Below are 16,215 nucleotides of genomic sequence, written 5' to 3'. Positions count from 1 at the left end.
TCCAGCTTTGTTCTTTTGGCTTAGGATTGTCTTGGCAATGCGGGGTCTTTTTTGGTTCCATATGAACTTTAAAGCAGTTTTTTTTCAATTCTGTGAAGAAAGTCATTGGTAGCTTAATGGGGATGGCATTGAATCTATAAATTACCTTGGGCAGTATGGCCATTTTCACAATATTGATTCTTCCTATCCATGAGCATGGTATGTTCTTCATTTGTTTGTGTCCTCTTTTATTTCACTGAGCAGTGGTTTGTAGTTCTCCTTGAAGAGGTCCCTTACATCCCTTGTAAGATGAATTCCTAGGTATTTTATTCTCTTTGAAGCTATTGTGAATGGGAGTTCATTCATGATTTGGCTCTCTGCTTGTCTGTTACTGGTGTATAAGAATGCTTGTGGCCGTGTGCGGTGGCTCAAGCCTGTAATCCCAGCACTTTGGGAGGCTGAGACGGGTGGATGATGAGGTCAGGAGATCGAGACCATCCTGGCTAACATGGTGAAACCCCGTCTCTACTAAAAAGACAAAAAACTAGCTGGGAGAGGTGGCAGATGCCTGTAGTCCCAGCTATTTGGGAGGCTGAGGCAGGAGAATGGCGTAAACCCGGGAGGCGGAGCTTGAGTGAGCTGAGATCCGGCCACTGCACTCCAGCCTGGGTGACAGAGCGAGACTCCGTCTCAAAAAAAAAAAAAAAAAAAAGAATGCTTGTGATTTTTGCACATTGATTTTGTATCCTGAGACTTTGCTGAAGATGCTTATCAGCTTAAGGAGATTTTGGGCTGAGACGATGGGGTTTTCTAAATATACAATCATGTCATCTGCAAACAGGGACAATTTGACTTCTTCTTTTCCTAACTGAATACCCTTGATTTCTTTCTCTTGCCTGATTGCCCTAGCCAGAACTTCCAACACTATGTTGAATAGGAGTGGTGAGAGAGGGCATCCCTGTCTTGTGCCAGTTTTCAAAGGGAATGCTTCCAGTTTTTGCCCATTCAGTATGATATTGGCTGTGGGTTTGTCATGAATAGCTCTTATTATTTTGAGATACATTCCATCAATACTGAATTTATTAAGAGTTTTTAGCATGAAGGGCTGTTGAATTTTGTCAAAGGCCTTTTCTGCATCTATTGAGATAATCATGTGGTTTTTGTCTTTGGTTCTGTTTATATGCTGGATTACATTTATTGATTTGAGTATGTTGAACCATCCTTGCATCCCAGGGATGAAGCCCACTTGATCATGGTGGATAAGCTTTTTGATGTGCTGCTAGATTTGGTTTGCCAGTATTTTTTTGAAGATATCTGCATCAATGTTCATCAGGGATATTGGTCTAAAATTCTCTTTTTTTGTTGTGTCTCTGCCAGGCTTTGGTATCAGGATGATGTTGGCCTCATAAAATGAGTTAGGGAGGATTCTCTCTTTTTCTATTGATTGGAATAGTTTCAGAAGAAATGCTTGATTGGAATAGTTTCAGAAGGAATGGTACCAGCTCCTCCTTGTACCTCTGGTAGAATTCAGCTGTGAATCCGTCTGGTCCTGGACTTTTTTGGTTGGTAGGCTATTAATTATTGCCTCAATTTCCGAGCCTGCTATTGGTCTATTCAGGGATTCAACTTCTTCCTGGTTTAGTCTTGGGAGAGTGTAATACAAACTACCATTGGAGAATACTATAAACACCTCTACACAAATAAACTAGAAAACCTAGAAGGAATGGATAATTTCCTGGACACTTACACTCTCTTCTTTGCTTTCTTGGGGTTCCTCAGTGCCCCTTGATAGCATGCCTGGACACCACTGTCTGTCCTGGTATTACCCCAGCTGCCTCACAGACACACTCTCAACCCATCTTCCCCTATGGAATGATAGTTCCAGGTGTGGTTGCCTTTGCCCCACCTTGCATTTGTCCTCATTTCCACATTTCCTGGACAGTAGTGAGAAGCGGGAGCCCCTGGGCTTTGAGGCCAGGGCAGGGCCCTGCTAGGGCCAGGTTGAAGGGAGGCAGTGAGCTCATGGGTCAGTGAATTTTTTGCTCATACCTTCCTTGGGGAACTTAGGTGTCTATGTGCCCCAACAGCCCCCTCCACACCTCACCAGATTTTATTCTCACCCCCATCTGACCCAATTTCTGCCCACACCATCCAATCCAGAATCAGATCCAAAGAGGAGTAAGGAGTGCCCATCTCCTGTCCTGAAGCTCTCCTTCCACCAGGAACTCAGAAAGAAGTCCAGTGAAGTGGTGATTGAGGACAGGATGGTTAGGACAGGTCTTCTGTCCCACACAACCTCTTTTCCTCCACCAGCGGAGCAGGGGCCCTCTGTGGCAGTTCCTTGGCGTTGGGCTCTGGCTTGTCTTTTCCAGGGGTTCAACAGGATGTTCTTGGGATTCTAGGCATCGTGGAGGGCTGAAAAGGCTGAAGAAACATCAAGGGGAGCCCCAGAAATGCACTGTGGGATCCCAGCCTCAAGCCCGCCTAGATAGTGTGAGTGAGTCTCCCCAAAAGTTGTCCCTCCTGTCACCTTGAGGACTGGCCTGTGTCTCAAGGCTGCTCTCTTCCTGGAGGGACTTCCTCACAGAGAGCAGAACCCTACAGCCTCAGGAGCTGCCTGAGTGTGTTTCTGTGTCACTGTTGTATGTCTGTGTGTATGAATGTAATTTTGTGTTTTTGTATGTCTATGTGTGGTGTCTAGTGAAATAGTCTTCATTTTGCGTTTGTTCCCAGTTCCGTATGGCAGTTGGCTGTGATTTATCATGGGTGAGCTCTAGCCTATTCCATGACCTCCATCTTTTTTTGTCTTCCCTATTTCTGATGGGTCTAGATTTTTGTCAGGCTCAATCTTATCAACAAAAATCATTTTTCCGGTTTATCAGGGACAACATTCTTGGGGATCCACTTCCATAGTGCTTCTTTCTCCACATTTATTTGTTAATGATTGGGTAGGTGTGATTATTATGGAGTTGTGGGTTTCCATTCCTTTTACCAACAAGCTGACTCTGTCTCTGTGCCTGTTCAAATGGCTTCATTAGTCACAAGATGATTATCCAGCCATAGTCAGTCTTGTCATTCTAATAAACATTGTGTTCAATTTCATCGACATTTTTCTTTTCCTTTTTGAGTGATACGTACTTTTTCCCCTTTGTGACTGCACTGGAGTCAAGCCTTTTCAGGTCTGCAGTTCTTCTATTTAACCTATTCCTGTATTTCCGTTTGACCCTCGGCTTGTGATTTTTTTTTTTCCATTATGGTTCCTGTTTGGGTATTTTAGAGCTTGCATTATTTGCTGTTTGCCTCTGATTTAAAGGGGAGTCCAAAGGGCATACCTTAAGCCCTAATTTTGACCTTTAATGGAGTGTCCAAGGCAACCCAGTTGTGATTATTCAGACCTGAGTAAGGGAAGATAGCAGCCAGCTCTTTTTCTGGCACCAACTCCACCTTTCTCCTTGCTTCTGTGTGAGCCTGGTGTCTGGAAGTTCAAACTGATCCTCCAACAGCATATGTACGTGGCACTAGCAGTGAATTTGCATCTCAGTGACCTCTGTGGTTGCCCTGGATGAGTCCCTGCAGCATTAGATCCAGGAACTCTGCAGCTGTATATTGGGTTTAGGTTCTGGCCTATTTCCTTCAGGAGGTCAAGCAGAAGTTGCAGGGATTCTAGGTGTTGAGGAAGCTGACCAGGCTGACAAAACTTCAGGAGCAAAGGATACACCATGGGATCCTTCCCTCAGACTGATCTGAGGGTGTGCATGTGACTCTCCTGCAGTGTTTCCACTGTTACCTGGAGGCTGGGCTAACATGTGTGCCTGTGGCTTGCTGTGTCCCTCATGCAGTGTTCTCTATACTCATCCTCAACTATCTTTTCAAGCTTTTGCTTCTATCACTCCAAAGTCAATCCACCAGAAATCAAGAAAAAAAACCTGTGTTCTTCTCAAGGTTACTGATACAGAAAATGATAAATTCAATAGCCATTTCAAACCTCGTGTTGTATAATCAGTCTACCAAAGCTATCTGATACCTGTTGATTCTCCTTCAATTCACTTTTATTTGACTTTGGTGATTCCACAGTTTCTTGGTTTTCCTCTATTATTGGTTCTTTTTTTTTTTTTTTGAGACAGAGTCTCACTCTGTAGCCCAGGCTGGAGTGCAGTGGTGCAATCTCGGCTCACTGCAGGCTCTGCCTCCTGGGTTCATGCCATTCTCCTGCCTCAGCCTCCCAAGTAGCTGGGACTACAGACACCCGCCACCATGCCCGGCTAATTTTTTGTAGTTTTTTTTTTTTTAGTAGAGACGGGGTTTCACTGTGTTAGCCAGGATGGTCTCGATCTCCTGACCTCGTGATCCACCCACCTTGGCCTCCCAAAGTGCTGGGATTACAGGGGTGAGCCACCATACCTGGCTCTTAGTTTCTTTAGTGTTGTTTATTGTTGAACTCTTAATGTTTGAATGCTCCATGATTCAGTCCTTGCTGTTCTTTACCTTTTCTATACTAAAATCCTTAATCATTTAAATGAATATGGGCAATACCTACTAAAGTAATATAATATCAATTTTGGTATATCTCATACATCAAGTGCCTATTCACTACTGCCATTTTGTGTCTTAAAGACATCTAAAGATTCAACATATTCAGTTGAACTCTCAATCTTCCCCTAAAACCCTGCTGGAACTGAAGTTTTCCCCATCTTGGTTGAAAACCTTGTATTCCAGATGCTCATGACTAAAACCTTTGAGTTAAAGTCACCCTGGACTTGTCTCTTTTACTTCTAGCCCTTAAACAAATCTTGCTTGCTGTCACATTTACTATATACCTAGAATACAACCAATAACCACTATACCCATTGTTACCTCTTCTTCCTAAGCCATGATATCCTCTTTCATCTGAGTTACTACAACTTCCTCCTCGATTTTTTTTTTTTTCAACAGCCGTGTTTCCCTCAAAATAAAGTATCTACAATGGCCTGCACGCTTGGCAAGATATGGCTCTCTGTTCTACTCTAGCAACCATCCCTTTGCACAGTGTTCTTCAATAACTTCCCCAATTTTCCTAAAACACTTCAGCATAGTTCCATTGTAGGACCTCTCTCCTCTGCCTGGAGTCACCACACTCCTTCAAGTCTTGGCTCAAGTCTATCTTTCTTGATGGTCTACCTTCATCTCTGTATTTCACAAAGCAACCTAAATGATCATATCCCTCCATCTTTTGAATGACTTTTTCCCCATAACACTTATGTTCTAATGTACTCTGTATGTATGATTATCATCTCCTGTTAGAATTGTTCACTGACAAATATCCAAAACACCTAAGATAGTGGCTGGAATATATTAAGTACCTAATAACTGACCACCTTTAGAACAATAGGCTCCTGTGAAGAAAGCGTAACCATGCTTACTAGAAGACTGCCTTTGTATGCATTGGCACTGGTCTAATTTCTTGTTCAGATTGTCACATTAAATCATTGTAAGTGGATTAAGGGTAGAGGACTGAGGGCCTGCCATCATAGATAACATCTTACCAAAGCCATATTGCTTTCAATTGCTGCTAGTGGGCTGCCTAGGTCTACTCTAAATTTATCTCGTTCACAAGACATTACTGAAAGCAGCAAGAAACATGTAACACACATATTCTGAATCACTTCTAGCATTTCTTCTAACATTACAGCATCGACTTGATATAAAGCATGCTTGTAAGAGTGGGAGGCAGTGACAAAATGTCCTATTACAAGGATCTTCCAATTCCTAGCTTAATTTGGGCAGTTCCTCATTCTCAATGGCCCTAAGTCAATACCCCATTTGAGATTTCTTTTACCCATAGCATCCCACTTCCAGGTACAAAATTTTATTTCCTTAAGAATTTTTATTGCCAATAACAGAACTACAATAGCATCAGCAAATAAGAAGTTTAATTTCATTTAAAGAAACACAGGAGGCAAGCAGACCAGAGCTAGGATGGCTGTTTCACAAAGTCATCTGGGTTGCAGACTCCTTCTGTATTTCTGCTCCATGATCCATAACACCCAGATACCATTCTCAAAGTCCCCATGATAGTGTCAGAGCTCCAGCTTAGATGTCCACATTGTAGGCAGGGAAAAAAAGACAGGAAAAATGGATTTCATAAATCTCCTACTCATATAAATACCACTTCTATCTTGTTGACCTGCAAGAAAGGCTGAGATAGTTTTTCAGCCCAGAATTTTGTTAATAAAAAAGAGAAAATAGATATAGGGTAGGAAAAAAGCAGTCTCTATCACAAACTCTCATCACTTTTCATTGCAAAATAGTCTGTAATATCAGTTCTTATTTTGTTTACTTCAAAAGCAATACATTCAAGTTTTAAAAAATTTCGTAGATTTATTAGACTTTGGATCTTAGACTTTGTTAAATCACTTCACACCTCGCCCCAATTCTCTAACAGCTGTGCTCAATAATCCACTGATTAAATCCACTGGTTGTTTTTTTTTTTTTTAACAGTATGAATTTCCTCTTATAGCACTAATGGATGAGATTTAAATGACAGCTTTCTCACATTCATTATGGCATACAGTGCTCTCCACCCAAGTCATCTAGTATGTGTTGATAAAAGGTTTCTCAATATTCATTACACTCATAAGTGCTCTCCTCTCATGCAAATTCTCTAAAATAACACTAGTGAAAATGGTAGCTAATATTTGTGGTATGCTATGTTCAAGGCACCATTCTAAGAGCTTTTACATGTAATAACTTAATACTTCCAAGAATCTTATAATAAAGGTAATATACTTAGGTCTATCTTAAAATGATTAAACCAAGGTAGAGGTTAAGTATCATGATCCATATAACAAAAAGATCAACTAGTAGAGCTAATAATTTTGAAAAAGATACTTGTTTTCAATATGGCTAAAGGGCTTCCTACCTTTACTATATTAAAACTATTCTCCAATTTGCTAATGTGTAATAGGTTTCCAGTAATGATAGGTTTTTCTATATGAATGACACTAACATTTTTTCTCACATAAATTCTCTGATGCTGTGCTTTATGAGGCAAATATGCGCCCATATTCACATTTGTGAGAATTCTTTGCTGATAACAACCAGAGAACCTCTTCATAGTGATCTCAAAGAATCAGACAATTCACATGTAAACTTGAGAGTCACGACTAAGGTCAATCCCACATTCCTTATATTCAAAAGATTTCTCACTGATATGAATTCTCTGATGTTGAGTTAGCTGTGAACCACGAGTAAAGGCCTTCCCACATTCCTTACATTGATATGGTTTCTCACCAGTATGAATTCTCTGATGCCGAGAAAGATGTGAGCTCTGAGTAAAGGCCTTTCGACATTCTCTGCATTCATAGGGCTTCTCACCAGTATGGATTCTCTGATGTAGAGTAAGCTGAGAGCCATGACTAAAGGCCTTGCCACACTCCTTGCATTCATAGGGTTTTTCTCCAGTGTGAATTCGCTGATGTTGAGTCAACTGTGAACCACGAATAAAGGCTTTCCCACATTCCTTACATTGATACGGTTTCTCACCAGTATGAATTCTCTGATGTTGTATAAGTAGTAAGCCACGCGCAAAGGCCTTTCCACATTCATTACACACATAGGGTTTCTCACCAGTGTGAAGTCTTTGATGTTGGGAAAGATGTGAACTCTGAGTAAAGGCCATTCTACATTCTTTACATTCATAAGGTTTCTCACCAGTATGGATTCTCTGATGTTGAGTAAGCTGTGAGCCACGAATAAAAGATTTCCCACATTCCTTACATTCATAGGGTTTCTCACCTGTGTGAATTCGCTCATGTTGAGTAAGTTCTGAGCCACGACTAAAGGTTTTTCCACATTCTTTACATTCATAGGGTTTCTCACCAGTATGAATCCTCTGGTGTCGTGTAAGGAGTGAGCCACGATTAAACGCCTTTCCACATTCCTTACATTGATAGGGTTTCTCACCAGTATGTATTCTCTGATGTTGAGTAAGTTGTGAGCCATGACTAAACATCTTTCCACATTCCTTACATTCATAGGGCTTTTCATTGGTGTGAATTCTCTGGTGCTGAGTAAGTTGTGAGCCACGGATAAACGCCTTCCCACATTCTTCACATTTATAGGGTTTTTCACCAGTATGAATCCTCTGATGTTGCATAAGTAGTGAGCCGCGAATAAAGGCCTTTCCACATTCCTTACATTCATAGGGTTTTTCCCCATTATGAATTTTCTGATGTTGAGAAAGCTGTGAGCCACAAATAAAAGCTTTTCCACATTCCTTACATTCGTAGGGTTTCTCACCGGTATGAATTCTCTTATGCAGAATAAGTTGTGAGAGCTGAGTAAAGACCTTCCTACATTCTTTACATTCATAGAGCTTTTCACCAGTATGCAGTCTCTGGTGTAGTGTAAGTTGTGAATTCTGAGTAAAGGCCTTCCCACATTCTTTACATTCGTAAGGTTTCTCACCAGTATGAACTTTCTGATGTCGGGTAAGTTGTGAGCTACGAATAAAGGCTTTCCCACATTCTTCACATTTATATGGTTTTTCACCAGTATGAATTCTATGATGTAAAATAAGTTGCGAGCTTTGAGTAAAGGCCTTCCCACATTCCTTACATGCATAGGGTTTCTCACCAGTATGAAGTCTCTGATGAAGACTGAGTTGTGAATCACGACTAAAGGCCTTCCCGCACTGCTTACATTCATAGGGTTTTTCACCAGTATGAATACTTTGATGTTGTGTTAGGTGTGAGGCTCGTCTGAAGGTTTTCCCGCATTCCTTACATTTATAGGGTTTCTCAGTAGAATGACATCTTGAATGTTGAGATAAGTAAGTATGCTGGTTGAAAATGGACATTTTGTCATATATGATCATCCCTTGCCTGAAATACTCCTTCTGATTTTCTTGTTGCTTCTCCATCTTGCCTTTGGCTTCCAAATAATCCCTGGATTTGGACTCTTCAAGATCACAGTTTTCAAGTCTGTCGCTCATTTCCCATTGGGATAATTCTGTTTCATAAGTGTTCTTTTCTGGAGATAAGTCCTTACTTGCACACCTTGAAGGCAAGTCTGAAAGATAAGAGAGAATAAAAAAAATTGAGAAATATAACTTCTATAGCAAATACAAATAGGAAAATAATACCCATAAGAAATAACAAACACACATGAGTTTCTTTCAAATATTGATTACTATGACCCATGATACCTACCTTTCACATCACAACGTACTATATACACAGTTTCATAAAACAGTACCTCCCCTGCTTTCTATTCTGTTCTGCAATATTTCTACTTTTTTCAATTTCTCTCTCTCATACACACACAGACAAAACCCACTAAACTGATTTCATGGTACAGTAATGTTCCTATCTAGAATTTTTAAAAAAATTAGCTTAGAAGGATCTCATATATTAATATATGAAAAGGGCATCTGAGAGATTAGAGAATAATGAAAACTCACCTAGAATATAATGGAAGAGATTAAGAAAAATTTTAAAGTGAGTAGTTCCCAAGCTTTGATGGGGATCAAAATCACCTGGGGAGCATGCTAAAATTATAGCTGTCCAACATTACACCAGACTAACTGCTAATGAATCAGAAAAAGATCCTGGAGATCTCTACTTTTAATACTTCCTATTAACTGATTCAGATTCAGACCACAATTTTCTGTATCTGCTTAATACTTTTTAGTAGCTTCCATGTTAAACTTAATATAAAATCCAAACTCTTCAATGACTTTGACTTATTTCTCCTTCCATGGTCTTGTCCTTGCTTATGTATCTGTTGAGCCTTCTCAGCTTTGCTCCTTATTTGCCAGAAAAACTAGCTTCCTTTCAACTCTGAAAAAGTCACAGACCTTTTTCAATTAAAAGCTAGCCAGAGCCTATTCCATTCCTTTGAACTGCTCTGGATAAGACTATACAAACGCTCTTTCTCATTCTTCAGGTCTCAATTTAATAATCAGTCCCTAAATCTTAAACATTCATTTCTTGTAATTTAGGTAACTTAGACCAACCTTCTAGATGACAGCAATTACACAAATTGAACAAATTATAAAATGCACCTGAGTGAAGGCACTGGCACAGTAACATAAGAATAAAGACTGGGGGGCTAAAAGTTGAAAAATATGAGAAGTCAAAGAGATGAGCCCAACATTTGGGTCCACGTTTCCACTCAGAGAAGTCTTACAATTCTAGAAAAAGCGCTTAAGAGGGGTAGAAACTAAGCAGTGTTTTGCACTGTGTCACAGGGCTGGGCAACAATAACTGGAGGACAGGGCCTGCCATAAATTCTTTATACTTTGGGCTGGGAACCCTGAGGACTACACTGAGGAATAAAGGAGAAACAGCAGACCAATCTGGACAGAGTCTGAAGTCTGAATCATCTTTGAATCGTCTCAAATTCAAAAATTTGGATTAAGGTGATTCAACACTGTTTGCCATAGCAAACTTAAATCTTTATGGATTTTGTATCATGTTATCCAAGGACTGAAATTCTGTAACTTTTCTTTGTGATGTCTAGCACTCAATAAAAACCAGGTGAATGAAAGCATAAGACAACTGAAAAACAGAAGGAAAAACAAAAGAAACTCTGACCTATAAGGACTCAAATCATGTATCCACCCACCATCATACTTCTGTCACTCCTAAATACCCTTGTCCTGTTCCTCTGTAATCAACCCTCCATACCACCCTAGTGGTATATGCCTAGAAACCAGTAATCTGTGGTTTCCCTATAACTTCCTTATAGATAGAAACAAAAGCACCTCCATACTAAATCTATGATCCTATGTGCCTCTCCAATTGCTCTTTAGCTCCCCCTATCCCTTTCAAATAGGACACTAAGTTACTTTTGTTTACTTATCCTTACTTCACAGTTTCCTTTGTTCCTTCATGCCTTGCCTCGTGTCTTCTCTTATTTGCTTGTCTATTCAAGGACAATTGTGTGTGTTCTGGGAAGAATACATCCTAGAGTTCCCAATCACTACTACAGGTCTAAAACATAATGAAAGGGTTCTATAATCTCATGGAATGTTGGAGAGAAAAAAGGCAATTATTCAGGCCAGACGCAGTGGCTCATGCCTGTAATCCCAGCACTTTGGGAAGCCAAGGCAGGTGGATCATTTGCGGTCAGGAGTTTGAGACTAACCTGGCCAACATGGTGAAACCCCGTTTCTACTAAAAATACAAAAAGTTAGCCAGGCATGGTGGTGGGTGCCTGTAGTCCCAGCTACTTGGGAGGCTGAGGCAGGAGAATCGCTTGAACCTGGGAGGTAGAGGTTGCAGTGAGCTGAGATCGTGCTACTGCACTCTAGCCTGGGTGACAGTGTGAGACTTCATCTCATAAAAACAAACAAAATACGAAATCAGCTGGGTGTGGTGGCAGGTGCCTGTAATCTCAATTACTTGGGAGGTTGAGGCAGGAGAATCACTTTAACCAGGGAGGCGGAGGTTACAGTGAGTCAAGATCTCACCACTGCACTCCAGCCTGGGCAACAGAGTGAGACTCCTTCTCAAAAAAAAAAAAAAAAAAAAAAAGCAATTATCCAATATCAGGGAAGGAGTCTGCAGTGATAAAGAATATATTTCAGTTGGAAATACAAATCAAGAAACAGAACACAAAAAAATCTCAAACACTGTTGCTAAGAATGCAAAACACTGTAACTATGGTAAAAAAAAAAAGTGTGGTAGTTTCTTATAAAGTTAAGCATACATTTAGCGTATGATACAGTGGTCATATTAGTAGATATTTACACTTATGCTCACACAAACATCTATATGTCAAAGATTATAACAGCTTTATTCAGAAGTGTCCCAAACTGGAACTACCAGATGTCCCTCAAAAGGCAAATGAATCAACAAACTTTGGCACTTCCAGATACTGGAACATTACTCAGCAATAACAGAAACGAAGTATTGATTCATGCAACATTACTCAACATTAACAAAAAATTACTGATCCATGCAACAATATGGATAAATCTTAAATATATTTTGCTAAGTGAAAAATACCATATTTTGATTCTATTTATATGACATTCTTGAAAAAGCAAAACTATATGGATGGAATTTGGTGAGTAGGTTTCATAGGCTGGGGATGGGGAAAGGGGAGGGGTTGACAATGAAAGGAGAAAGCATGAGGGAATTTAGGGATGGTTAATAGAACTGTTGTATATTATGACTCTGATAGTAGGTAGATACACTTGGTATCTGAATGGTATATCAGTTTTCCCAACAAACACCAATAAATGGTGGATAAATATGACAAACATCCTTTTAAAAATACAGACAAGGTTAAGGCTGGGCACAGTGGCTCATGCCTGTAATACCAGCACTTTGGGAGGCTGAAGTGGGTGGATCACGCAGTCAGGAGATTGAGACCATCTTGGCTAACAGGTGAAACCCCGTCTCTACTAAAAATACACACACACACAAATTAGCCAGGCGTGGTGGTGTGCACCTGTAGTGCCAGCTACTCAGGAGGCTGAGGCAGGAGAATCACTTGAACCTGGGAGGTGGAGGTTGCAATGAGCCAAGATTGCGCCACTGCACTCCAGCCTGGGTGACAGAGCGAGACTCCGTCTCAAAGACAAGGTTAAAAGAAAATAAAGATCAAGCAATGAAGTGAGAGCCAGAAACTGGAGAGGTGAACATGCTCTGAAGTTAGAGCCTTCATGTCCTACCCTTGGGACATTTGCTGGTTTCAATAGCCTAAGGTTGTGTCTTAGTGTTCTGAAAAAATTCAAGAGACAAGCCCTTCACCCACAAAAGGGCAGGGATTAGAAATAAACCACTTTACAACATTGGAACCTATTCAAGGCCTAAAGTTCAGAGACAGGAAAAAATCCATCTGCCCTCAGTCTTGGCCATTTTTTAAAAAATTGACTTTTACTGTGAGTTGGGGAGCCAAAATTAATAAATACAAAGATAGTTAATGGGAAAGTGCAGAAGCTAGATGGATAGAAATTAGGTGGCTACAACAATAATGCACCTTGCTCAGACCAGATGATCGTGGAGGTAAGGGTGGAGGAAGTGAGGTATCATTAGATAGTGGATATATTTTGAAGGTATACTAAAGAGGATTTGTTGGGGGAATGGACATGTAACATGAAAAGAGAAGACAAGGAAGACTATGCATGTTTTGCCTGAAAGGCTGGAACAATCGAAGTGCTACTTACTGAGAGTTCCTGACTGTGATGGGGCAGATCTGGGAGAGAATGTGAAGAGTCTGGTTTTGAACTATTAGATGTCAAATGAGTTCAATAGACACATATGTACAAGTATGTGACTCTAGGGAGGTGTCTGGATTACAGATATAAGTTTGAAAGTCATCACGAAATAACATTTAAAGCTACAAGATTTGATGAAGTCACCCAGGGCATACCTTTATATAAAAAACAGAAGGGGAAGGATGAAAAAGGGAAGTTTGAGGATTGAACCCTGGGTCACTTCAGGTAGATGGGAAGGAAACAGCAATGGAGACTAAGGAGGAGTAGCTAATGAGGAAGGAGAAAAATTAAGAGAGCACGGAACCCCATAAGCCATGTGAAAAAAGTGTTTTAAGAAGGAATGATTGGTTATGTCAAATGCTGAGAGATGAGGTGAAATGGTGCAGTCTTTTTTTTTTTTGAGACGGAGTCTTGCTCTGTCACCCAGGCTGGAGTGCAGTGGTGCGATCTCTGCTCACTGCAAGCTCTGCCGCCTCCCGGGTTCACGCCATTCTCCTGCCTCAGCCTCCTGAGAAGCTGGGACTACAGGCACCCGCCACCACGCCCGGCTAATTTTTTTTTTTTTTTTTTTTGAGACGGAGTCTTGCTCTGTCGCCCAGGCTGGAGTGCAGTGGCCGGATCTCAGCTCACTGCAAGCTCCGCCTCCCGGGTTTACGCCATTCTCCTACCTCAGCCTCCCGAGTAGCTGGGACTACAGGCGCCCGCCACCTCGCCCGGCTAGTTTTTTGTATTTTTTAGTAGAGACGGGGTTTCACCGTGTTCGCCAGGATGGTCTCGATCTCCTGATCTCGTGATCCACCCGTCTCGGCCTCCCAAAGTGCTAGGATTACAGGCTTGAGCCACCGCGCCCGGCCTTTTTTTTGTATTTTTAGTAGAGACCGGGTTTCACCGTGTTTGCCAGGATGGTCTCGATCTCCTGACCTCGTTATCCGCCTGCCTCAGCCTCCCAAAGTGCTGGGATTACAGGCGTGAGCCACCACGCCCGGCTTTTTTTTTTTTTTTTTTCAATGGAGTCCTGCTTTGTCGCCCAGGCTGGAGTGCAGCTGTGTGATCTCGGTTCACTGTAACCTCCACTTCCTGGATTCATGCGATTCTCTTGCCTCAGCCTCCAGAGTAGCTGGGAATCCATGCGTGTGCCATCACACCTGGATTTTTTTTTTTTTTTTTTTTTTTGGTATTTTTTTTTTAGTAGAGATAGGGTTTCAACCATGTTGGCCAAGCTGGTCTTGAACTCCTGACCTCAGGTGATCCCCTGCCTTGGCCTCCCAAAGTGCTGGGATTAGAGGTGTGAGCCACTGGGCTCAGCCTAAATGGTGCTTCCTAAATTAAAAATGGCTTTATTAGCAATATGGAGATTACGGGTAATCTTCACAAAAATAGTTTTGGCAGAATAATGGGAGCAAGTTCTGACTGAACCAGATTCAAAAGAATGAGATAAGAGCTGGAGTTAGGGAATATGGAAAATTATTTTGTGTTTTTCTGTAAAAAGTAGCAAAGAAATGGAGCTATATCAAGAGGAAAATGTGTGTCAAAAGATTTGTTTTTGTTTTTTTTCCTTTTCAGATAGAGGAAATTATGGCATGTTTGTATGCTGATGAAAATTATTGTAAAAGATATGGACAAGTTCATGTTAGAGGAGACAAAGGGCAGGCAATTGCTGCAACAGTGTCAAAATATGAGAAGGAATGGAATTCAGTAGACAAGTGAGGGTACTGGGCTTAAGTAAAGGCATAAAAAGATTACATGTCAATAGGAAAAGAGGTCGAATGAATATAGATGAAGGTAGGCAAACAGACAAGGAAGCAGGAATCTTTCTTCTCTTCTGCTAGCTTCAGTTTTCTTAGTGAAATCAGCTCAGGGACATCATCTAAGAGCCAGGCAAGAGAATAAATAAATAGTCACGACCATTATATAACTAACAACTTAGCTCCTAAATAAATAAAAACTAGCAGACATACAAAGAAATTAATCACAGTCATAGTAGAGAATAGAATATAAACAGACCAAAAATAAAAACAAGACTATAACATAATTAATATAGGTAGAGAAAACTGACATAAAATGTTTTCAATTATCACATTAGCATAAAACTAAAAATTATAAAAACATAGAAAAAACATATAATCCTAGAACTAAAACAGTTCTATATGATGTTTGTTATAGACAGAAATAAAAATAAAATTTTAAAACAATTTAGAACTAAATAGTAAAAGAAACTGTGTGAAATCCCATGAAATCAGCTAAAATTGTATCCAGGGAAATTTACAGTCTTAAGTGCATTTACTAAAAAACAAGAAATATTATAGTTAAAAACAAGAGAATTAAGATTTCACCTCAAGAAGTGAGCAAAAAGCATAACTAAAACCCAAAATATGAGAGAAAAATCAGAAAATGAGTAAATCAGAAATGTAGAAATAGCAGAAATAATTAGCAAAACCAAAATACCAAAATTCTTTGAAAATATCCATAAATAATACAAAAAAAGGGATGTGCAGAAGAAAATTAGATTGAGCACAAATCCAAAGCACTGGAGAGAAAAAAGAAACCATAAATTTAGGAGTTAAAAAATGTTTATGAGAGATTATGGGAGTGATGTCAGCAAGATGGCAGAAAGAGGAGATAACCCACTCATATCCCCTCACAACAAGAATTCTGCACCCATCCACAGATCAATGTCTCTTTGCAGAAGCTTTGGAATTCAGGTAGGAGGTTGTAAAACTTGGGTAAAGCCCAAGACCTAGGGAAGTCATTTTGAGAGTGCAGACTGGCAGCCAGGTGGCTGATCTCCCATGCTGATCCCAGGTTCAAGCTTAAAAATGGCCCCATTCCCCAGAGGAATTGGCCACAGCCCCATTTGGCCTTGGGCGTGCAATCAAAACCATCTGCCAAAAGGTTCAGGAGGAATCATGCACACTAGTGTCTAGGTGGAGAGTCTCTTATGCCTACTGATGATAGTCCTGGTAGTGAACCTCACAGTTGCTCTGTGGCTTAGCTCCAGCCTCCTCAGCTGGGGTGCCAGCTCAGAACTG

The 16,215-nt window shown here is 40.6% G+C and overlaps 1 protein-coding gene across 7 annotated transcripts in view; it reads right to left on the bottom strand.

Annotated features, from left to right (window-relative positions):
• Nucleotides 1–5,870: 5,870 nt before the first annotated feature.
• Nucleotides 5,871–16,215, bottom strand: part of LOC105495446 (zinc finger protein 420) — a 44,880-nt gene continuing 34,535 nt past the window's right edge. For 5 of the 7 annotated variants that reach the window (XM_071086482.1, XM_071086480.1, XM_011765018.3 and 2 more), the window contains one exon: nucleotides 5,871–9,027. In XM_071086482.1, coding sequence (XP_070942583.1) covers nucleotides 7,097–8,950 — 1,854 coding nt within the window. In that variant the 5' untranslated portion in view covers nucleotides 8,951–9,027 and the 3' untranslated portion in view covers nucleotides 5,871–7,096. Of the gene's footprint in view, nucleotides 9,028–14,929; nucleotides 15,054–16,215 lie in introns of all 7 variants that reach the window. The other 2 variants (XM_011765020.3, XM_071086484.1) reach the window with 2 other exon arrangements.

The sequence above is a fragment of the Macaca nemestrina genome, chromosome 20 (assembly GCF_043159975.1).
Source record: "Macaca nemestrina isolate mMacNem1 chromosome 20, mMacNem.hap1, whole genome shotgun sequence".
NCBI lineage: Eukaryota > Metazoa > Chordata > Mammalia > Primates > Cercopithecidae > Macaca > Macaca nemestrina.
This window is presented reverse-complemented; position numbering and strand designations above follow the sequence as displayed.